General features: G+C 44.1%; 1 protein-coding gene across 6 annotated transcripts in view; it reads right to left on the reverse strand.

The window, feature by feature from the left end:
• The window catches only part of IL1RAPL2 (interleukin 1 receptor accessory protein like 2), a 333350-nt gene that overhangs the window by 86039 nt on the left and 222692 nt on the right, over positions 1-24619 (reverse strand). For all 6 annotated transcript variants that reach the window (XM_052673214.1, XM_052673211.1, XM_052673210.1 and 3 more), the window contains one exon: positions 7773-7847. In XM_052673214.1, the coding sequence (XP_052529174.1) occupies positions 7773-7847 (75 nt within the window). The remainder of the gene's footprint in view (positions 1-7772; positions 7848-24619) is intronic.

Raw genomic sequence — 24619 nt, forward strand, 5'->3', positions numbered from 1 at the left:
CTGTAGGACAGAAACAAAGGGATGAAGCTAAAAGCAGAAGCTATATAACAGATTAAATGAAGCAGAGATTTGGTGAGTGGAATTTCTCCTCATTTCTTTGGGACTATGACAGCTTTGATTTTCATGACCTCCACAATCATGACGTTACAATTCTGAAATTTCAAGAAAGAAAGATTACGCCATCACTCTTCATTTTCTGTGCCACTGCCTTTGGAACAGATTATGAAGTACAATTTTATGTTATTCTTCAGTGAAAAAAGAGAAGTTATAAGAATGGTTAGCCAAGATTTTAATCTCTCCTGTGCACTGAACAGCGGCATTGTGATGCATGACCGTGACCTTTTGCAGCCCTGTGTATTTTGACTGTTTGCCCACTCAGCTCCATCCCTACATTTTAGTGAGTCCATAAACATGAGATGTGGAATGGCATGCCCAGCAAATCGCAGAATGCTGAAAAGGTCAAAATAGTACTGCTGAATGCTTCTACCCTGTAATTTACAGAATATATGAGGCATTCACAGCCTAATAACTCATTCATATGACAAACACTGTAGAGGGAATGTTAAAATGGCAGAACATGAATCCCTTCCAGTGACAGTGTTTCTAACAAGCATGGAAATGGTGCAAACTTTGCCCTGTGGTTCTCTCCTGTGGAACATTAATACCGCCTGACACTCAATGCACAGCAGCATATGTCTGAGGACTGCAGAGTCAAATATCTCAGTGTTTGCAATTGTGCTCAGAAACAGAAGGGCAATAACCCAAGGAGAAAGCTCTGGTCAAAGCCAGGCCAGTTCCCCAGGGCAGTGCACAAGGCCTCGAGATGCTGGAGCTCAGGGAGCATCTGGACACTGCTCTCACTGACAGGGGCTGGGTAGACCCTGGGGAGCCAGGTTGGTGATCCTTGTGAGTCCCTTCCTACTCAATCTCTATAGCCTGCCCCTAGTACTCCTTGCTCTTAACAAAGCATTTCTCTGATACCTCCTGATTTTATTGTTGCAACATTCCTGGAAAATAGATGAGTACTATCCTCACTGCTAAACAGGACAAACTCCAGAGCAAAGTTGGGAGAACTCTGGCAGAACAAATAATTGCTGCTATCATCAACAGCTGTAATCCTCTGTTCTCCAGTGAGAACGTCTGTTCTAATTTCTGCTCCCCATACTGAGCTTCATTTCTGCAGGAATGATCTGGTGCCTGCTTTTCAGACCCGAGCCAAATGCCACACATCCAGAAACCAAACAGGAGCTCTGTTAGTGAAGCCCAGCAGAACGGCACGCCCGTGATGGTTTAATTGATGGCTGTATTTGTTAATGACAGCTTAGACCCAGTGAAGTGCTAAAGATGAACATCCTGACACTCACACAAACCTGCCCCCACCTGCAGAGAAGCTTTTACTGGAGATGTTCTGAATCATTCCTCAAACTGACCTTGCACAAATGCCACTGAAGATGTGCAAACCAGTACATACTGGGGTGCTCCCTCTTTACTGTTCTTTCAATAAAAGAAACACAACAGATTTATCTGAAGTACTGCAATTGTAATGGTAGCTGCAATCACATCGATTCATCAGTATTTTCCATAAAGGTGGTGCTATTTTGTTCTCAGAGCAAATTCTTCATATAAGACAGATTAATGACCACTGAAAACTATGGACCAGCAGCCAGAATTTGGTACTATCTTTACAAGCTAACTAAAGTGAAAGGAAAAATGTGAAACAGCACTCTGCTTCCCAGGTAGAAATCTGGATTAACCACACGGGAGGTAAAACAACGGAGGATTTATGGCAGCTGAACAACAGAACCCAGCCCCAACTCTCTGAAGTACAGCATTTTCCCATTATCCCTGAGAGAAGCAGGGATACTAACAACGTACCAAATTAGCATCAAAGCATTAGCAGTAATACACTTACAGTATTTAGGGAACTACTTCTAAACCTAAATGTCAGACAATTTGTCTCTAATATTCCCTGCAGATCAGTACAAAATGACTGTAATAGATGCAAATCCTGCATCCCTTCACACGGGCACACATGGCTGGAATAGCTGCAGAGCTGCATCCCTTGTGATGTGGATGCAGGCAGCTCTTCAAAAATATACACTGGTTTTTCTTCATTCCCTAGTGAAAACTGCTCCTTCATGTATTTCTGTGCAGGTACACAAAGCTTTTGGCATTACAGCCTGCACCACTGAAAGGGAGGGATTCTTCCAGCACAGAGTCTGGTTCATTTACATAGCACATCCATAACCACTCAAGGGAAAGGAACAGAGCATGGGGTTTGCTCTCCTGTGGGAAGAAAAGGGATGTCCCAGCTCAGCTGAGGGAGAAGGGGAGTGCTGCAAACAGCAGAAAGGTCCTGGCTTGCTCCTGCAGACAGCGGGGTGCACAGAGAGTGTGGGGATACGGTTGTGATATGAGGACACAGTACAGGGACAATCGCAGATGGAGGGAATCGATATTTGGCTGGGGTTGGGGTGCAGGAGATAGCACCCACATGCCTCTGCTCTCAGCCTCACCTCTCCCTGGCCACCCAGTGCACACAGACCTGTGTCCCCAGCCTGGGGTGCTGTGTCATCTCACCACACAGAGCAAGGTGGCAGGGCATGGACTGAGACAAGACTTCATAGAATTATCTGATTTGGAAGAGACCCTTACCAGTCATCTAATCCAAGTTCCACACACTGAACAGGGACTTGCCCATCCCATACTCGGGCACCAAGCAAGGAAAAGCAACTGAGTCTCTATGGACAGCTTTCAGTCTTCTCTTTGCAGGGCACCTTATGTACATGATGTAACTACCTGGACAGAAAACACAGCCCAGTACACCATGTACAGCACCATTACTGCTAGTAATATTTACAGACTATATACAGCACTAATATTTGTAGGCTGTTCTGACAGGAGAAGGAGTCATATCTTGAGAGGCTGATTTAAACAGTTACAGCAGAATTGCTGATTGCTACTTTATTTCCCACTAGAAGAGATATTGCCTACATGTTTGCTGTATCTCATGTCAAGGCTCTGGTTTCATATGGTTATGATTTTGTATTGATTGATGTAACTCAAGAAATCAAAGGCAAGAAGAAGTCAGTTACCTTAATAAGACCTTTTTTAAGCTGGGAAGACATGAAGGGGGAGTGGCCTACATCTAACACCTCAAAGCTTTCCTTACAGAATAGGTGAAGGAAATGAGGAAAGAATGCTATATCGCCCATATTGTTGCCATCTAAGTGATGTTCAATTTGAAGATCAGACAAATGCCTTTTCCATTCCCAAGAAAATCCTTCCAAGCCTGATGCAGTTACAAGCTCTCAGAAGAAGCACCTGCAGCAGCTCCATGCATTTAGGCAGCAGACCTGGCAGCCTGGCATGCTCCTGTGCCCACCCTCACTCCATTGGGGCCAAGAACATCTTGCAGTTGCACCCACCATTTCAGAGAGTGGCAAGAGCTCCAGTCTCACCAGAAGAGCATGGAGCCAGCGCTTCAAACAAAAAGGACCATCCACTATTATTTTTTTTTAAATACTATTTTTATTCTCTTCCATACCTGCCAGCAGATACAGTAACTCTGCATGTTCCCTCATGCTTGGTTCACACTCGTACTATTGATCTTCTTAATATCTAGTCCCAAGGAATTGCACTGTTAAATCTTTTAGAAACAAAATCTTTCTGAACAGGTCAGCTATTAGGAAAAACGAGAATCCTCATAAAATGCATGTCTGCTTCCCTCAGCATCTTTAGACACAGCAAGTACCATGAAGTCAGTGAGGTAAATCCCCTGATATTTTCCTTGTTCAGAAAATTAACATAGATGTTTGTTGGTTTGCTTTCTCCCACTACGCCTCTTAAGTAAAGGTCTGAAAACCAGGCCAGTTCCCAATTTAAAAGTAGATGATACAACCACGCCAAATACAGACACAAACATTCATTGCAGTCTCACCTAGATCTCACTAGATATTCACTAGATAGATATAGATAAGGAAAGACCAACTTCACATTACAATCACTGTGTAACATTATAGAATTAACACAACAGAAAGCCTTAGTTTGTAGCTAGTAACCATGTAATCAAAATCAAAGGGCTGCTGCTTTCCACATTCACAAAGTACTAAGGGGGAATAAAGTTAGCCAGAAATGAGTTTAAAATTTAAATTAAGAAACTGGCAGAGTGTACTTACTGTACCACAGCCTGAAGACTTCTGATATAGAAAAGATCAAAATCCCAGTCGTACCAGGGTTTCCCTAGCCTCTGTGATTTAGTATGAACAATCCATGCACGTAGTTAGCTTTATATGGCCAAAGCAACAGAATAAATACAAAAATAAGTCTTAGAACAACTACTTTGAATCACACTGACATAAGCATTACTAAGTTCAAATTCAGACCAAAGGAGACAGTCACATTCTGAAAACAGAAAAGTAAGGATTTATGGCAAAAAAACCCAAAAACTTACTCAATGCTGTCTCCAGAGCCTTCTGTTGAAGTCACACTATTTCCTGCCTCAGACAATCAAATTAGTTTTTGATCTACGGAAGTAACTCAGGAATATAGAATCACAGAATCATTATTAAGGTTGGAAAAGACAGCTACGATCATTTAGTCCAATCGTCCACCTACCACCAATACCACCCTGTAAACAATGTCCTCAAGTACCACATCTCCGTGGTTCTTCAACACCTCCAGTGACAGTGACTCCAGCACCTCCCTGGGCAGTTGTAGAGAGGGAATGTCCTTCTCATGAAGCAGATGATATTATATTAGATTAATCTCATATTTGAAAAAGCATTCATTCAAGATACAAGATTCAACCTGCTGTATTATCGTGCAATAAAGTACTATTGCTACACTGCCATCCCAATGCCAGAAGCTATAAAACAAACAATTCAGTGGTATTGTTTGATTCCCCCTTCTTGTGTGTAACAAATGAACAATAAACAAATAAACAGTTGTTATTTTCTAGGTTTGCCCAGAGTTAGGTAATTATCTAACCTGCTCACACATCCAAGACAGTGAAATTGTTTTGGACTCTTTCTGTGGTCCTCTGGGATTCTCTTTTGTGTTCATCTCTCTTCTCTCCCCATTTCTCCAGTGCAAGCAAGTACAGAAAAGACACACACAAACGCTAGCTTCTGCTTCTCTATAACCTTGACAAGGTTTTGATCTTTGTCAAATTCCAAAGGAAAAAGGAACAAGCAAGAAGTACATGCATGCTCCTTAAGAAGAACGAGGCAGGCTCTGGGCCACGTTTGAAGCCCAAAGAAATTCTTTTATCCACTGTTGATAAGAATTGCGCATAACTAGTTCCATTTGAATCTTCTTACAAAATGTGAAAGCCAAAAGGTGAGTTCTGAAGTCTGCAATCAGGTCAAACAAGCTGCTGAATAGTCAGGCTGCTGTCCTGAGTTCTAGAAAGATTTTGCATGGCATTGCACTCATCGTTTAGAATAATGCTACAATAACTATAAATCTCATAAGGCAAAGACAGCCATTTCTTTAGAGATTAGCTTTCCAATAGAAATCTAAAATAATCTCTGCAGAGCAAGCAGATGAATTAAACTCCATTTCTGTTGTAGTTTAGAGGTGCATTCGTACTTGCAGGACCTCGGGTAGAGCAAGCACATTGGGTGCTGCAACCCTGCGGTCTGCAGGCCCTCTGAAACACACATCCTTTCAAACAAACTTTGTTTTCATGCCAAATGCAGCCCACAAGAACAACACTTGTTAGAAACTCCAAGAAGCTTAGCAGGGTTTCAAAAGAGTATGCCAGCAGATGATCTTACAGAGAACTCCATCTTGTTACTTTACTGCAGCCAAATGATTCTCTTTCCTACAAAGCCCGGTGCTCGGAGTGGGGCAGCAGCACACAGCAGAGGTCAGCGTGGCTCCAGGGCCGCCCACAAGCTGAAATGTTCGCTGAGAACCTTCCAGCTCCATCTATCGGCCATTTAAAATCAGGGGCAGACGGTGAATTTCACGGTATATCACAGAAATCATTTCAGGTTCTTCCCCAAACATTAAACTTTTGCAGCATAATATGGTTTACTGGCAATAACCAAATGCATTATCGTGCCAGAATAAAAGCAGCATATGTAAATTCCCTGATCTTAGAGGACAACTAATGGAATACATTTCAGCACATAATGATGCAAGATTTATATTTCACTCTGGAGATATTGCCAAATCCTGTTTTGGAGCCATATCTCCAAGGAGAGAAAGGGTTTTGTTTGTTTCCATCTTACTTATTTTAATCAAACCCTTTTTAATTAGTCAGAACAAAATGTTTTCACAGAGGAAGAAAGAAGAAACTCGGTACAAAATCAACAGAGTCCTGATGAAACTTGGAGCAGGAAATGAAGATGCAATGAAAGTGCAGGAAGCAAAGACGTGCGCTCGGAGTGCCTCTATCACACAGCTGCATGCAGGGACAGCATGCTCCCAGGGGAAATCATTAGCAAGTTGACTTTAAAGAAGCTGCACCTGGGGACCATATTCAGCCTTTGGGGCTGATCCAAACCTTGGTGACTGCTCTGCTGTTAGTTTTGGTGAGTTTCTGACTGTGGCCTCAGACCCACCATGTAGTATCTCCTCATTTTAGGGTCACTTTGTGCTCAGCTACATGCAAGTCCCGAGGAAGGGCACCTGAGCGTGCAGCACTCAGCCAGCAGGCACTGGCTGCAGCCCAGATCCACTGCTACCTTCCTTGTGCAAGTCCTGCCTGCCTCCCAAGCCCATTCAGGTATGTGAGAGTAAGTTTAGGAAAGGGCACAAATTATTCACACTCTTGCCGCAATTCAACCATCACCTTCAGGAAGTCCAGCCTTGTTCTTAAATATTCCATGGCGTCTCCAGTGTTATGCTGAAAATGTTAGGCACCTAGCTTAAAAAAACTGATGTCAGAAAACCAGACAAAAGGCTTTGCCACACTTACCAGCCACCTTACACGTTCCATTCTGACCCTGCTTGCCTTTAAGCACCATTCCACCATTGAATCCTAACCAATTTTTGGTGTAACAGAGGAAGAGAATCAAGCTTTAGAGGAAGGAAAACACTGCACCTTCAGCACGCAGTGAATAACCCATGCCTACAAAACATCTCTTGTAGTTCAAATCCATGGTACCACAGCCCTCAATAGCAACTCCACTTACGCTGCTTAAAATTAGAAATCTGTGTTCAGGACATTAAAAAAAAACTCTGAAGCTTCAAAGCCAAGCAACTCAGCAACAAGATACCTTGAGTTCCCCACAGTTTGCAGAACTTTCTTACAGTCTTTCAACACAAGAGAAAATACAGGCTGCCAGCTGAGAGTCAAGGATATGCAATCACACAAGAAAATATAACAGGAGTGAGAAAAGCATACAAGCATCTTTGTCAAAAGTCCCTTCTTCAGAACAACCTGAAAATGCACTGTTTTCCATTAACTTTTAAAGGAATCAGCATTTCTTTTATGAGACTATTTGTCTTAGGGAGAACATCAGCTGATCAATACCACTCCAGTGTAGACATATGTTAGCCTATCAATCATACATTAAAGAGAACAGCAGAACTTCACATTTAGTACCCTGTGTAACCAATTAGTACTGCCATTCCCTGATGTTACACAAGTTCATTCCTTCAAATTGCAATGGCAGTGAAGTCTACAGTTATAAATGAGAAGCTGCAAATTGATTTGCATGTAATAACAGCACCACTAAACCTTTCTTAGCACTTTCAATTTCCCCTATCTGCTACCAGAGTGGAAGCGTAGGATCTATTATTCCCAGAAGGGGACTTACCCAGCTGGACATCTATAACAGTTGGCTGATTCTCCATGGGGAACAATGGCTTTGGAGGCTTGTCTGTGAGTAAAGCTAGAAAACAAAATGAGAAAATGTAATGGAAAAATTGAGACAAATAACTGGACAAGAAAACCTCTGTCATGTAAGCAATCAAATGTTTGTAGGCTTGGTGGTACGTAAACATTTATTACACGGTATTGCTGCTTTGGTGCTAGGCTGCCAAAGCAGTACTGAACTCTTAGTGGCCGCCGATTCAGTGGAAATGAATGATTTCAAGTCACATTCCTTAAACAAAGCACGAAACGAAGCTCCATTTCTAATTCTTAAACTACATATAATGTCTAGATCAAATATTTTGCAGTTAACACGCTTAACTCATTTGCAATATCCACGTAATCATTTCAGTGTGACCAATCCCAACACGTCTTCAAGTTTTCTCAAAGTGATATTTAGATTCTTAAAGAAAACTTGCCCAGAATGTTGTGCATTGAGTCCCAACAGCTTTACACCTCACCTACACTCCCACCCAAATAGGATGAGGCATCAGATGCTCATTTCAAAGCATAAGTGTCTTAGTTTCAGCTGGCTCTGAGCTGCTTTTCTTCATAATGACTGGCATGACACTGTATCCTGGTTTTAGGAGAAAAACAATACTGATAGCCCAAGTGCTTTCACATTTCTTCTGCAGACCAATGTTTCTAGTTGTTGCTGTGCTGTAGCAGTTGTATGGAGCCAAAGACAGTTCAGTTTCTCTACTTCTTGCACTGTCCAGCCAGTGAAGGGGATGAGGGGACAAAAGGAGCTGGGAGGGGACAGAACCAGAACAGATGACCTAAACTGGCCAAAAGGATATTTCATTCCATGTGACATTCTGCAGAAAGGAAAGCTGAAAAACCCCTGAGTCTGGGGGGGGTGCAGCCAGGGGACAGGCTGGGCATTGATCAACAGGTGGAAAGCAATTGCTTGTACATCACTTGTTATACACATACACAAATATAAAGCACAGCTCTGAGCACCATCTTCGTGACGCAGTTTAAGAGCTCAGTGCAAGACCATGCAGCTAAGTTTTATAAGCCTGGGCTACCTTGAAATAAAAGACTGAGTATTCTTGGAGAAAAGAAGTTTGTTGTTGTTGTTGCTTGTTTGTTTTTAAATAAATACAATATCTTGCATCATAGAAATCAAACACTTCAAGTTTACTAGAAAGCTTTTTCTGTTAAAAATTCATCACTATAATTTATTTGATCTGAGTTTATACACTAAATTTGAGTTTTTCTGTAAAAGACTAGGGCAAAACTGCCCTCATCTCCTCAGAAGTCTCAGCACTTACTAATTTGATAGGAAATGAGCCTGCCCAGAGCTTTGTTAGATCAAACTGACAGCTGCCATTAGCTCAGGCAGCAGCTAATTCATCAACCCAAACTTGTAATAGGAGATGGCTGTGACTTTGGGGTTGTGCCATACATAGATCATCTGCAGAGGGACCATGTCAGTGGTACACCATGGCTTGCAAGGTTCTGGTCATCCCTGTATCTCTGCTAGGTCCCTCCTGTTACAGCTCCTCCAATCCATAGCTGTGCTGCCCTTGCCCCAAGATGAACTGGGTAGGATGGCAGCTGAGATACAGGTCTTCGTGATACAAGGGGACAGCATGCCTACCAGCTGCTTGGTGTCTACCAAAAGTGCTCCCACTACAAGCAGCCCAAAATACCAACCTGCCCCCACCCTTTCTGGCCAACTTGGCTTCTCCAACCAGGGGGCGACCAGTGCCCCACTCTACTGCCTGGCAGCATCAGCCCAGGGGCAGAAAATTCTAACATGGCATGTGGTTGATAATGGCATCCCACTCGCATGTCCTGGGGTCACTGCCTTGCAGGATCATGCCACTCATGGACGTGGAAACAGTTCCTGGAGGAGTCCATAGCTGGCAGAAGCAGGAGGGCACTCGTGGGTGCACATGGAAAACCTGACAGTGCCCTCCCACCTGCTGATGTTCATGACTGCTCTCCCCATGCAGTTGCCTACAGCTCCCAGTTTGACCATGTGAGTGGCACCCCAGAGCACTGGAGGAGCATCATCTATGAGGACACAAAGGAAATGAGGGGCTGGAGCTGATGGTGGAGCCAGGGCTGAGCAGAGGCCCATGCCCCAGGCTCCTCACTGGGAGCTCACCAAGGTGGCTCAGTTCCTGGGGTGGGAGCTGATGGTGGCAGTGCAGGAGGCCATTGCCTGCCACATCTCCTTCGTGGCCATGTATATCAACCCCAACACCAAGTACAACACGGTGTCCTCCCACCTCATGGACCAGGGCATCCCCCCTTCACGTGTGAAGGACTCCTGGACCCCCTAACCCTTCTGCTCCTGCTCAGCACCCTCACAACTCCCCACGCATCACCAGTAAAAGAGGAACCACTTCACTGCAGCCCAGAGCATGTGTGTCAATCAGCATTAGGTACAGAAGATGCTGGGCACTGACCTGCACTTCTGCACACACATCTGAGGCCCACGTACATGCAGATTTCTACTTCTGCAAAAATAGAGGAGCTGGATTTCTGCCTTCCCCCACCTCCCCAGCACACCTCACACCTGCTTGACAGCTGCCGCATCACAGCATCACACATCACCCACTGGGACACACGTTCAGCTGCATTGACACTGCTTTTTGGGGGAGAAATAAAGAAATAAGGACGTATTTCCAGCACAAGACAAACAAATTTTGTTTTGTAGCCCCTGTGCCACCTCTGACCTCACCAAGGGGAAGGGGCGAGGTGAGTGGGATGGGGCTGAATGCCCTCCCTGGGGCAGCCAGGAGAGGGCTGGAGTTCCAACCTGTCCAATGCCCCAAAGCAGTGATTGCAAAAGGAGAAATTTGGAGGTCACTTAGTGCTGTTGGGCTGTCAGGGACTAGCCCAGTCCCAGCTACAGCCCTCCAGCAGCTGCTAGTGCCTGATCAACAGGATGAGGAGCCAGCCAAGTGCCAGGAACATGCTGCACCCATGTAAGCAGAAAAAATAATCCCTCTGGTAATTCTGCCAGGGCAGAGGTGGGCTCTGCTCTGCTTCCAGATTTCTAATGCAGACCAAAGAGCCAGCAGGTAAATATAGGTTAACATCAGGGATAAGTAGAATTGGTGGATTCAGTAAAAAATGAACAGGGACCTCAACTTCTCTTTCATTCCCCTATGGAGCTACGGATGTACAAATACTTTATAAGACAGAAAAAAATGTTACTGAGGGTTTAGAAATAAAAGCTTACACATTTCCACAGTGTGTTTCGACTGACTTCAGCTGCATTACTGGTGGATATAAAACTGGATATGAGCAGCAGCGTGTGCCTGCAACCTGGAAAGTGGCCGCCTGGTGCATTGCTTCAGAAGCACTGCCAGCAGGGCAGGAAGGGGATCATGAAATCCCATCTGCTGTGGTAGCCCAAGGCTGGGCTGTGTGGGCTCTGGGCAGCCTGAGGTTGTGGGAGGGGGAGAAGGGGGGTGCAGCCAGCCTGCTGGGGGTGGGACTGGGGGCTTTAAGGTCCCTTCCAACCCAAGCCGTGCTGTGATTCTGAGATCACGGTGAATCTGCTGGCTGCAAGGGCAATTACAACATGATAGTATAATCACCTCAAACTGAGGGTTTGGTAAGTTTGAATATTATGAACAAAATTTAAAAAACAGAGCTGTATCTTCAGACTTCTGTAGTTCCAAGTCACTGAACGCTTGCCTTTATGGAGTCAAGTGCCATGCACAGAACGTTAACAGCAAGGCCTGTCCTATCATTTGCAAGACTGTTTTCTGGAGCTACCAGGGACAATAAGCCACCTACTACAGCAGGCTCTTAGGCAAGCCGTTGCTACATTGCTTCTCATGGTGCAGCCTCCTGTGTGATGGGCCACAGAGCTGGGAGCCTGGCAGGGGGCAAAGGCAAGGTCTGGAGACATGGGGCAATCAACAAAATCATTTTTTCAGCAGTCATTTTTTCATTATGCCCCCAGGTGGGAAAGGGAGCAAGCCTCAGCTCAGTTTCTCAAAGCCTGATCTCTACCACTGCTTTACTTTCACGCTGAATAGGATGCTCTGGACAGCATGGGAACCACAGCAAAAGCCCTGCCCAACACCATGATTTGGAAAACAGCGAGCAACAGCTAGGCAGGAGCCCAGCAATCATCATTTTTGGCACAGTGAAACACACTCGCATCATTTCTTACCGACAAATCAGAAGCGTGGCCATCAGTGAAGCAGTTTAGCTTCTGGTCCTGCTTACAGCACATTATTGGCACCTAGTGGCAGACAGGACAGCCCAAGCCTCGCTCCAAGCATGTTCTGGAGGAGGAAAGCTCACATGAAGACAGCCTTATTCTGACACAGGAGTCACTCACTTTCCCATGCCTGCATCACTGAGCTAAGTGCACTGCTAACAGACACTCAGTGGATCTATAAAGCAAAAAGATACCCACACAGGGGTGAACGTCTCTGCTGTGAATCCAGTTGCAATTGGAACAAATCCAAAGGAACAAATCCACCTCTCATACCAAAAATAACAGACTGTAGTTAGGTAAGCACAGGAGGCAGGACAGCAAACAGGACACAAACCACACAGCTATCCCCAGTGCTCCAGAGGAAACCCCTTCCATCCCTAGCTAGCCACTGATCACCAGATGGAGCCAGCTGGTCCCAGCCACCTTTTCCCCAGGAAAACACATCATTACCCAAGCTAGACTTTGCACCAGCTACCCTGACTTCTCACCTGCAGTGCCATGCAGGCCCACTCCAGCTTGGCTTGCCTTACTGCTCCAAGGGAAAGAAGGCCATGGGGACATTGCAAAGCACGGTAGATCATGGCTGGGGAGAGATGGCCATGCTGCAGCTGCTAGCCAAGCTGTGCTCTGGGCCTGGTAGGAAGATATTTGTCTGGGTGGTTGACAGCTGCCACTGGCTCAACACAGAGTAAGTCCTGCAGGAACTTGTGGACAAGGACATCTGCCTGGGATGTCTGTGTAGCAGACCCACTGCTGCCCAGCAGGGAGCTGCCTGTGGAGAAGTTGTGTATCCTTTTTGTGTACACCATCCGGTTACCCATGGAAAACATAGCGGAGTGGCTCTGAGGGGGCTCCCAGCACCTCCTTCCTATGTGCCAGATCGACACTACAGAGATGCTTTAGGCTCCTCTGACTTCCAGAGATGACACCTACCCTGCACATAGGACTACAAACCCAGGGCCTTGATGCTAAGGTACAAGTTAGAGCCAAGGCAGTCCTGAATTCCTTTCCTTCCTTTAAAATCTTTTACAATTACAACGATCTGGCAGCCAGTCAGAGCTCTTCATGGAGGATGTGAAATGGCCCAAAGGGATTTTGAGTCTAAAAGGCAATTAACTGGGTCTTTAATGTTTATGAAAAACAAAAGCCATCCTTATTTTGGAGGTCAGACTTAAGATTCCTTATTCACCTCATGAAATGCACTATTGCTGTTTCTTAAGCAGTAAGAAGTGAGATATTCTCAGCTGCAAGGAATTCTAATCTAAAACAATCTGTGTACTCAACAGAAGTCCATAAACAACCTTCATTCAAATGCAAATTCCTCTCAGAGAAATTCCTTTAAGTTCTCTGTACAATTTTATAGATCATAGAAGCACTGAGTTCCAGCCTGGCTGAAGGTAAAACTAGAACAAAAAGCTAATGCTATTACTATATCAACCTCCTTCATAAACCTAGCAGCATTATGTGCTCTCACCCAACTCTTGCTTCACTTACAACTCTAAACTGTAACAAATAAATGCCTGCATACATTCTTCCTATTATTGAATCGTAGAGCAGTACTTCTGCAAAGTATGAATATACCTCATTAACTGCCACAGGAAGAGCTGGGATAGAGCTGTCTGTAAGTTTTTCTGATCCCTTGGAATATGACGTGCTCCTGGGCTGCTGTGAGCAGCCATGCTTCTATGGCAAAGACACTGGAACAAGGATGAGATTGCTCCCCAAACATCAGCGCCCAGGGCCACACAGCCAGAGGCACCTGCACAGGCACTGGGCCTGACAACGCAGCACTCCAGGGGGTTCTTTGCTTTCACTTTCCTTCCCAAGAAGGAAAATCCCACAAAAGCTGGGCTGGCTTTGGTTATGTTTACACACATGTCAGCTCTACGACTCTCAATTAGGTCTGCAGGGTGCCACGCAGGGTTGCATGCTTTGCCCTCAGTAACAGCTGGCATGCTACCTCAGGCATCACTTGGAGCCACAGATCTGGGATGACAGCCTGGAGAGGCATCTGGAAATGCAGGTGCCTTCTTCCCATGCTTTGTGGACATGGCCAGAAGCTGTTTGAGAGCACCTGCTCAAAGGGCTGGTCCTTCCTAGGCCTATTTTCACTCCACTGGAAAGTTGAGAATGATTACTGAGTTGCTGTGATTTCAACAGCTCTCATCAGGAGGTGGTTCCTTCAAGAGGTTTCACAGCACAGCATCTTATGAATAAGTGCACTGATACTCTGCAGTTCTCATCCTTGTGCATTCTCTTTCCCATAATACATGATACTTTCATTCTTTCTTCTCTATGGACACAGGAAATATGTTGTGCCAGGTGAAGTGCCTCAGAAAAACAGAGACCTGAGATCTGCACCAAGTGCCAGTGCAGCACAAGAGACTAACAGCTCACTTCTTCGCTACCATTTCAAAGATACCTCATTCCATAACCAAACATAGCTGACATGCTAATAACCTCTCCTAAAAAAATAAGGAAGCTGCTGCAGAGAAACAGTGATGCTTCTAAGTGATGGGAATTAGCTAGAGAAACTGCCATGTACCTTTGCGAGCACCACCTCCCTCACAGTCACTTACCTGACACATCTCTATTTCCCTACATTATTTCCTACTTCCAACTGGTTTCCAGACCACGTAAAAAGCTCTTCTCAGAGTGCTGAAGGCAGAAGTGTAAAAACATACATTCATATGTCTAAGAAGTAGTTAAATACTGGGGAAAGGTTTTCTTCTTCCTTGGTGTGGATAATGACTTTTTCTCTGGTTGTGATGTACCCAAAGTACGTTAGCTAATTCTATGATTTTGCTATGAATGTACCTCCTGGACATTGGTTCATGTAATTTGCAGTGATGAAAGGAACAATTATCCCAATACGAAGCAAAATGCAGGGAATTAACAAAATTGTTTCAAATCTTCTATGAGGCAATTTGCATGCCAACCTACTTCCTTCAATCAAAGGACCTGGCATCCTCCCACCAGTAATTAACACAGAGCCTCCAGTATCATTCCAACAAGAATCTGGCTAACCTTTTGACAGCAGAACTGATGTGTTTGAATAGCATCCTCTGGGGCAAATAACAGCATGCCAAGTCTTTAATCTGAAACTAGCTCATACCCCAAGTTAAGCTTTTGTTCACTCCTAGTTCAAATACACATGCTTCCAGGCATGGCTTACATCTACTTTGGCAGTTAAAAATCTTGGCGGTGACGCTGTAACTTTCACACCATAGAGGAAGCCGGAACTGTGCAAAATGCGAAATCAATATGTTAACCAGAGGGCACGTGCTGCCACGGGAGGTGCAGCATTACACCATTTGGAAAAGATGTACCTAACTCCCTTTGGCTCATCTGAAATTGCAGCTCGTGCCAGCAGATTTCTCAACAGCTGACAGCAAATGCTTCGGGCCTGACCTGCTACTGCTCTATCTGTTATGTTGCTGCTTACACCTATGCAAATGTGTGAGCCAACTGTGCAGATGTAAGTGTGACAGCTATAGCCTTGGCTGCCAGGGCCTGAACTGCGCATTTGCAGAGTTAGAACCTTGCCTAAAGAGGCAGAGGTTCCCACTTGGGCTCATAATGAGTATCCTCTGTGGGCTGAGGCTCTAACACATCTTCCTCAGCAAATCCCACTACCAGAGCACAGCAATCGCTCCTCATTTTGTTGGCGCAGCAGTAAATTACCACACAAGGTGACAAGCAGCAGAGAACCACAAACAACAATTCATTCATAAAAATGCCACTTTCTGAGGCTGTGTTTACATGGGGGCAGTGTTCCCTGATTAGCCATATTGTAGTGTGTGCCACCAGTCAAAGCATTCTTCAGCATTCAGCTATTGAGCAGCCTTTCCTGCACCACAGCAGTATCAAGCTGACAAAATGATTGCACCTTCATCCGTCACTTGCTGTAACAGAAATAAAGCCACCGCAACAAAATGTTGGCAAAGGATAAATGTCTCCACCTTTGAAAATAAACGCTGAGCACTTATTCTCAATAAACTCAAACTCAATAAACTCAGAACTTGCACAGAAGCCAGCAGCCATTACCCAGTGACAAAGAGCTTTTCTCTATTTATTACTATTCAAGCAGGAAATGCATCTTCTGGGACAGCAGGGTGAAATGATACAGCAACTGGCTGCCTCCCCTCTGCCACCAGCACCACAAACATCACTGCAAATTCCACCCAGGATCAAGAGCGCTTTAAGGCACCGCTTGGCCTGCCTCTGTGGGACAATTTTCTGCAGGAATGAGTTTAGCATCTCTGTATTAGCAGAAAATAATTAGCATTCATCACATGAACTCTTTTTATGACATAACACAATCACAGTTTTAAGGAACAGCCTGAAACGCAGCTCTCAACGCAAATGAATTTTGAAGCACTCAGATGCTCCTGAGTCACGACTGGTGGTGTTGATTCTAACCCATTAAGCCCTCAGAGCCTTGGAACAGACCTGTGTTGGAGAGGTGATGCTACCAGAATCAAGAAGCTGGCCCAGACTGCAGCCCCTTTGACCTTGAGAGCAGGCACATTCTTAATGACCAGCTGTATTGGTCTGTCCCACCCTTACGAGCTGTTCCAACAGCTCCTGCCACAAGGCATGACCTTGTAGCACAGGGTCCCTGTTTAAAACACATAATGGCAAGTGGCACTTCCAAGTGCAAAATCATCTCTGAGCAGAAAGTCTTGCTGCCAGCCTCTTCAACTGAGGTGCTTTCAGCTACTGCACACAGGATGCTCTTCAAGCACATGTAAACGATAGACTGCTAAGCAGAGAGGCACAGGAGCATCATATGCTACACAATCTTTACTGATTTTATGAAATTATTAATGAGAAAGGAACTTCATTTTTGACCTTCTGGCTCCTCCAGTTTGCAGATTTGTGGAAGACCATCTGCCCCCTTTTTACAAGGCAGTCAATTTGCAAAGGGCTGTAGGAAGTGAAATGGTGGGATTCTGCTGGCACTTACACAACAGAGCACGCCTTAGGAGGACTCTGGTGAAATGGAATAGAAACAGCAGCATAGATTGCACCTTAATGAAGTACAGATGACAAAAACCCACAAGGTGCCTATCACAAAGTAATTACAACAGCACTGAACAATTAACACCACTGCAACACCCATGCCAAACACCAGTGGCAGCTGATTGTAGTGCATCTCTTGATATGAAACATTACTTGTGCTTCATAGCATTGATGAGATGGTTACTGCCAGTGCTGCCACTGCAGGTTGGGTGTGGGAATAGAAGAATTCTGTGCTCACAGGGCTCTCACTGATGATAGAAAATAACCATGCTCCTATATTTGCCAATACACCTTTTTTTCCCCTGCATTTATAAATTTCAAAGACTAGATAAGATTATACACGATCATTTTATTCACTTCCTAAATGTGTGTCTTGTATCCTCTTCTTATAAAGCAAACATGAGCTTCCTGAGAAATAGAGAAAAAAGTATAATAAATTGTTCCTAAGCTCAAATTGCATTTTCCTGCAATATAATGCATGAAAATCTCAACTGGAGTGTACTTTATGTAATGAATGGAGCATGCTGAACACAAAGAATACCTGCACTCATACTGTTTCTCTTGGACTTTGGGCAGAAATCAGATGCTTGAAGCAACCCTCCATTTCAAGGAGATCCACAGAGAACATTTTGTGACATTTTAAATCTTGGATTTCTTAACTCTTTTCTCCTTTTCTTACAAAAAAGAAAAGAAATGGTAATGGAGAATGTCAGATCTCATCATTCATCTCTGAGGGACAGCAGGAGACTTTGCATGCAAATGAAGGCTATCATTCTCGTCAACCTGAAGTCAGATACCATAAGCCTGCAGTCCACAACCAATTAGTATCCCATGATCAATGCGACCACTTGTGTGCACAGGACTGCTGCACCATGGCACCATGGCACCCCAACAACATGAACTATCACAGAGTGGATGTTAGCTGCTACTTTATTAGGACTCAAAGTAATTCACTATTTTCTTAAACTAAAAACCCAGTATTAGAAATGATTTATCAAAGGAGAATTATTGTGGATGATGAACGCTAGCAAAATATTAAGTCGCCTAATGTACTGTATCCAGGCAAAGCTGTGGCTGCTCTCTCAAAAGTCAGGAGAAGCCTCCTTCGGGCTCCCCAGCAGCTCCAGCCACACACGTCCCAACCTGGCAAAGCAGGAGCCGCTGCATCTTCCCCTCTCTTGGTTTGCTGTCTCAGGTAACCACAAGCCTCCCTGAGCTCAGGGTCAAAAGCTTTTCAAATACAAGGACAGAGCTACTGAAGATATTTCACCTGAAGTCTTGAATGTGGTAGAGAACATCTAGAACTTGTGCTTTGGACATAATGAGATGTTACATGGTGAAACAGCACAGCCTTCTTTGATGTTCAGCAGGAGCGTCACGATTTCGAAGCTGCCATACTGCCAACAGTTTTTAAATGGAATGTCATAGAATCACAGAATCATCAAGGCTGGAGAAAGACCTCTGGATCATCCAGTCCAACCTCCACCTACCACCAAACCCCACTGAACATCTGTAGCGCTGTCAGAAAAAACACTGGGCAGAATCATATCATTATTGTACAGAGTAGAGGAAAAAAGAATAACAGCAGGCAGAATATAAGCACGTAAAAATCACTAGAGATGCCCTTGTTACTGCTTATCCTCCTAATGACCAAAGACTAAAAAAATGTAAAGCAGCTGATGAAAGACCATGCTTTAAGAAATGAAGGAGATAGTTCAGGTACGGAATTTACTGCCTTATTTGGGCCAAAGTATTTAAAAGAATTTTAAAAAATAACATTCATAGAAATGTCTGATGGGATAGTGCATTTACAGAGTCAGTGGTACTGCTTTCACTGCTTCTATCAGAATTAATACTAGCTAATGGGAAGCAGAACAACCCCCTGGTGATCAGTGTGGGACCAGAGTCTTTCATATCAGCTTCTAACAAACACAAGGTGGTTTTCTCATCTGATACTTTTCACTGAAATACCCCAAACACGAGAAAAGCACTGCCTCTAAGATGCTGTGTGAAACATCAGAGCTTTGATAGAAGAAGCTCCAGATAAATGGTACGCATCCAAAGTCAGCAGGCACGCTCCTGACCCGCATGCATCAGGAGGCAACTATGCGGCAATAATCGCAATATTTTAAGACCAACATATTACTTGAAAATGTTTAATGGTCAGTGGAGATTCGAAGAATGGCAAGCAAACCTCCAAGGGAAACGTGCCTAATGGCTGCACAGAGCTCTGTGTATGAAAAGCACGAGCACAAGTGTCACTCCAGTGCGCGCTGGTGCGGCTCGGGAGAGCCCCATTAACAAACTCTGTGACACGCTGCACAGCCAAGAGGAGCAAATACAGGTCCTGGTGACAACACAAAGGCATGCTGGCAACACTAAAAGCAATGGCAAAGCATGAAGATTACCACAAAAATGTGTTTGGGACTGTACTTGTTTGCAATTGGCGTGATCGCTGCTAAGCGGGCAGTTACAGAGGAGCAAAATCTAACCCAGCCAGCTGGATGAGCAGTGGACTGCACCTGTCCCACAGCCAGCTCAGGCACGGGTTACAATGCATGCTGCAGGAATGGGGGAGACCTAGCTGCCACATCCCCTGAAATGTGTGATAAAACAGTCCTGCAGGTGCTTTGAACGCCAGTGGTCAAGGACTTCAATATATTTCATCCAACCTTTCTTAACAGATGGAGATCATTTGTACAAAGGAAAAAAAAAAAAAAAAAAGAGACATAAAGCAAAAAGCAAAATCAAACCAAAAAAAAAAAAAAAAAACCTCCTAAAATAAAGCAAGCACCCCATTTTTTATTAACAAGCCAGCAATGAGTTTCCCCTCAGGCAGAGCCATGCACAGTGTGCAGAAGGCAAGTCACCTCCCCAGCCACAGCAGATAAGGCATAACGAACCAGTGAGCACAGCCTGCAGTGATGGGCTCCCAAACACCAGCCCCTGCCCACCTCAGCCTCAGCTCCTGGTAAGCACGCAGGCTCCTGGAGTGGGGCTCTCTGTTCTCCTGCCATTTCTCCAGCTGATTGCCAGGGCAGAAATCAGCACCACTCCCACCCGTCAGCCAACAGGATCATGAAATCATAGAATCACCAAGGTTGGAAAAGATCACCCAGTCCAACTGCCCACCTGCCACCAATGCTTCCTACTAGACCACATCCCTCAGTACAACAGCTACACATCTCCTGAACATCTCCAGGGACGCTGACTCCACCTCCCCGGGCAGCCCATTCCAGCACACTGCTGTTCACAGCATTGCAGACCACGCACAGTGCTGGTCAAGGAGCTCAAAGCAGAGGTTGCTCTCCCCAGCATCTGTGACCTCAGTGCTGGATGCAGGGACCATCCATTACCCAGCTTTGTGTCCCCTTTGACTTCTCCAGCAGCAGACAGACATTTTGCAGCAGGAATGTAACTTCTGAGAAATTTTTCACACAGCTGTGTCATCTTGTTGTAACGAACCTGCCTGACACTTCGTTTTCCTGCTGAAAGTGTCTTCTGTTTGTCATGTGTTGAAGCAATTTGAGATTCTGCTTTGACATTTTCAACAAGAGAACAAGATGATTCAATCTGTTCTAAGTAGTAAATGCCACTACATTTAAACTGCATGACTCAAACAAAACTCAACATACTATTTGACTGCCATTTTCTATCTTACCTGATACATAATTATGAAGTACTCCTGCTCACAGAATGCTCAGTAAAGTGCATTGTGCCTTGTTCATCCACAGTTTTTTTTTACTTCACTTCTATTTTCCAGAATTAGGTGGCCACATTTTCAACTGACAAAGACATAAGAGGCACTGCTAAAGAGCATGACAGTTTCTCAGGAGATGAACACTGTCTGGATTAATAATTACAGAGCAAGTTTTTTTAACAGTGCAATACGGAGACACTATAAATACAGGATTATAGGCCTTCTTCTCCAAGATTGTAACTAATAATTAAATAAAATTCTTCTGCGTCAGCACGTCGATAATTAGGCACCATACAAAGATCCACCACTTACCTACAAACCAGATGATATCTCTGCTTCACACAGAACTGCTAGGTGAAACAGAGAAAGGAAGACTTGGGTTTGTCTGTTTGATTTTAAGTAATAAATTCACAGTGGCTCTTTAAAAGGATTGAGTAACAAAAGCAAAACTACTGTGCAGTAGTAATGTTTAATACACTTCTAAGGTAGAACATCTATCCTAATCTCAAGCTGTTCCTAAAAATCACATTTTGCACTGTGCTTTTGTTGACTACTACCCACCCAGGGACAGGTCCTCAGAGGTGCACTACTGGCATCACAACAAAAAGGAGTGTTTAACCAAAAATGGTTAGGCTCCGTTTCAGCTAACATGCAAAGTCAGAGACTTCTCCCAGCTCTTGACATTACTCTGCAACAACGTGCTCCCTACCTACATGCCATAAAGGCATCTAATACGCTGTGCTGTAAATAGGTTATTCTGGCTGAATATGTACTAGCATTGTTTTTTAACTGCTCCAGAGCTGGCATTCAGGTAATTCTGAGTTGCGGATGGAATGCTTCTTTTCTTCTGAATACTCTCAAGGTAGCGTAACTCCTTCTGTGAGTAAACAAGCAATTTTTTGTTCAGAGGAAGTCTAATTTGGAACTGCTGAAAGCAGTTAAATTATCATTAACAGCATATACTGATCTTCCTAGGAATGGAAAACTCCATTGCAATTTCATATTGAAGCAATGTAGCCTTAAGCCTCTGTGTCTATGAATGATGAGCAACATTACTTCAAATGACATATTTTGTCAGAGTTGCTTGAGCTAAAGACAGAGTGAATCCATTTGTATAAATTGTGGCTTCGCTGCTGAAAGATTACAAAAATATATGGTGCTATCCTTAAGTCTCAAACCATTAATATAGTTAAAATATGCCATCTTTTCCCGGGAAGACATAGCAAGTCCTTAAAACACTATCATCAATCATGACTAATTCACTAAATATACAATTCAAACAGCAATAGAAGAAGAAAATGCAGTATAGTATATTATCTGTCACTGCATCAAACATCTCCATTTTTCAACGGAAGCTGCAAGTCAAGATTTTCAAGGTCTGTGATATACATGCTTCATAACTGAATTCCTGTTCCACTGAGAATGGCCTTTTCTTTGTTTTCAATTTGCCTGATAGATCTAAAGCTATGTATTTCTACCTGAAGAAGCAAGCCAATGAGAATTCCCCCTCCTAGCAAAATATCTGTCTGGAAGCTACAATGTAATTATTTTTAAAATATCAACAATCAACTGGATCTTATTAAAATTACTTTGATTTCTCAAATCTGTACATTAACGATGTATTAAAATTACACAGCATTTATATGGACAGGGTGCCAAAGCCACTCCAAGGCGTAGGCCAGAAACCCGCTGTATTAGACCAAGTTCCTGCCCTCTGGTGCCATCTTGTTTGCTTCAGATCACTGCCTTGTAAGTTGTATTCTCATCGATGTTGCATCATGGTTTGGAGAAATTGATATTTGACTCTGCAAGACTGAAGGTCATAGTAACAAAAAGGAACACGACAGGGTGAAAATGAATATCACGGCAATAACAGGTGATTCTTGGAGTCCTGTTTAATTGACCATCTTGTAGCTGCCCTTGCTTCCATGGAAGTCAATAGCAAAACTTCCGCTTCTGTGGACATGGACAGGATTGGACTCCTTAAAGCACAGTACATTTTATGAATGTTTAAAGTATTCTTAGTTACATCTTAACACAAAACTTCACCAAAAGCACCGAACTGCTACATAAAAGCACCCTATGATGTACAGTCCATTTATTTAAAACATGATACTTTTTCCTGCTAGTAATACCAAATCTAAGCCACTTTCATGTAGTGGTATCAAACAGCAAGTTTTCTCTCCCTCCATCTCTTCCTCTGTATTTTCCCCCCAGACTTTACAAACACTTCTATCAGAAATTACCATATCTCCCTTGCTGACTAGCTTATGTTGATGTTTCCTTTAATAACACTACATTTCAGGCAATCACCATCCCCCCAAGAACCCAGCCCTGAGCCTACAGCTTTAGAACAGATGACTTAGCACTAGGATTTACGTGTACTTGATATGGAAATGAATGAATTAGGACTACTTTGCAGCTGTATTTTTTAGGTTTAAGAACCTCGCTCAATGGAGCCCGATGCGCGTCACGAGGGGAACAGGCAGCTCCATGCTCACTGTGACCAGGCTGAGGCCCCCTGGGTAGGAAGGTGAGACTTATGCCAGGGGCTCTGACAAGGTGCCCTGATGGAACAGCCTGCCATCAACACAGCATAGCTGCAGGCCTGGTCTCGCATTCCTCAGTTCATTTTAGACTGCTGCAGGGAGAACACAGCTTTAAGAGCAGGGAAAACCTTCTGATCAGGAAGCTTTCCAGTCAGAATCCCCACAGTGAAGTACGTCTCCTCCTAAGACGTTTCCATTGAGAAATGAGGCTGCAGTCTCACATGCTAGCACCGCCAGGGCAAGCAGAAGCACTAGCAGTATAGTGATAACCATCCTATGTACCTTGTTCTTTGGCATCTTTGCTCTTTCTCCATGACTTTTAGTACTACTGGGATGACTCTGAGGATCAGAAACAAAACAGCCATATCTAAGTTGCCAGATTTTGGGTGCAGTAGCTTGACAGTAGGGTGCCTGGTTCTTAGCATTCATTCACACTGCTGGGTTTGGCAAGTATGTTCTTCATCCACCCATTTCATTGTCAGATCTCACCAGGTTTTCTTTTCTTTGGTTTGTTTCTTTTTAAGTGCTTCTACATGGCTTTGTTCTATTCGAAATATAATGAGAAGGAACAGAAGCTAGGAGACTGCAATTCCATTTCAACACTGTTTGAGGATGGAGCAGTTCTCAAGTATTCAAGACAGGGGCGTAGTTACATTTTTCAGACAAATTAGTTTACAGAGGAGAAGAAATTGAGTTATTGGTTGTCTGAAACAATTTGTAAACTCACCTCAAATTCAGTTTTAGGTGAAAAGAGTAATAAACCTCTTATACCCAAACAGGAACACCTCGTCTCAATGCTTTTCCCTACATGAAATACACGGCTGTGCATTTTTGTTTAGAAAATTAAGGTGGCCAGTCTCTGAAACGTATTATTTTCTTCAACCTAAATCAAATGGGTTCAGGCTGTTTGAGAAGAAAGAAGTCATACTCAGTACTTTCCCCCAAATATTCCATTAAATTACTGAAGAAAGTGCCAAACAGCAGTTGCCAGAAAGCAAGAAGGTTTCTGGTGGAAGCTCCACAAGAAAGGCCCATTTCCTACAGGCAGCTCCTCTGCAGAGCCACTGCCCAGAAATCACCAAGCTCGCTCTCTCTCTCCTGACCATTTCCTAACCCTAAACCCCAGGCTTCGGCTGAGCAGCTCAGAGACCTGCAGCCACGGTGTATTTGCCACGTTAAGCATGAACCATCCCTGTTCTGCAAAGGGCTGGATGTGCACACCGCCTACTGCTGAAGTGCATGGGGCACACCAATGGTTTCTCCTTTTCTCTCTTCATTTTGCACCCCTGATGTCTACACGTCACCAATTTCAAGCACAT

The sequence above is a fragment of the Tympanuchus pallidicinctus genome, unplaced genomic scaffold, assembly GCF_026119805.1.
Source record: "Tympanuchus pallidicinctus isolate F22 unplaced genomic scaffold, pur_lepc_1.0 scaffold13, whole genome shotgun sequence".
Classification (NCBI taxonomy): domain Eukaryota; kingdom Metazoa; phylum Chordata; class Aves; order Galliformes; family Phasianidae; genus Tympanuchus; species Tympanuchus pallidicinctus.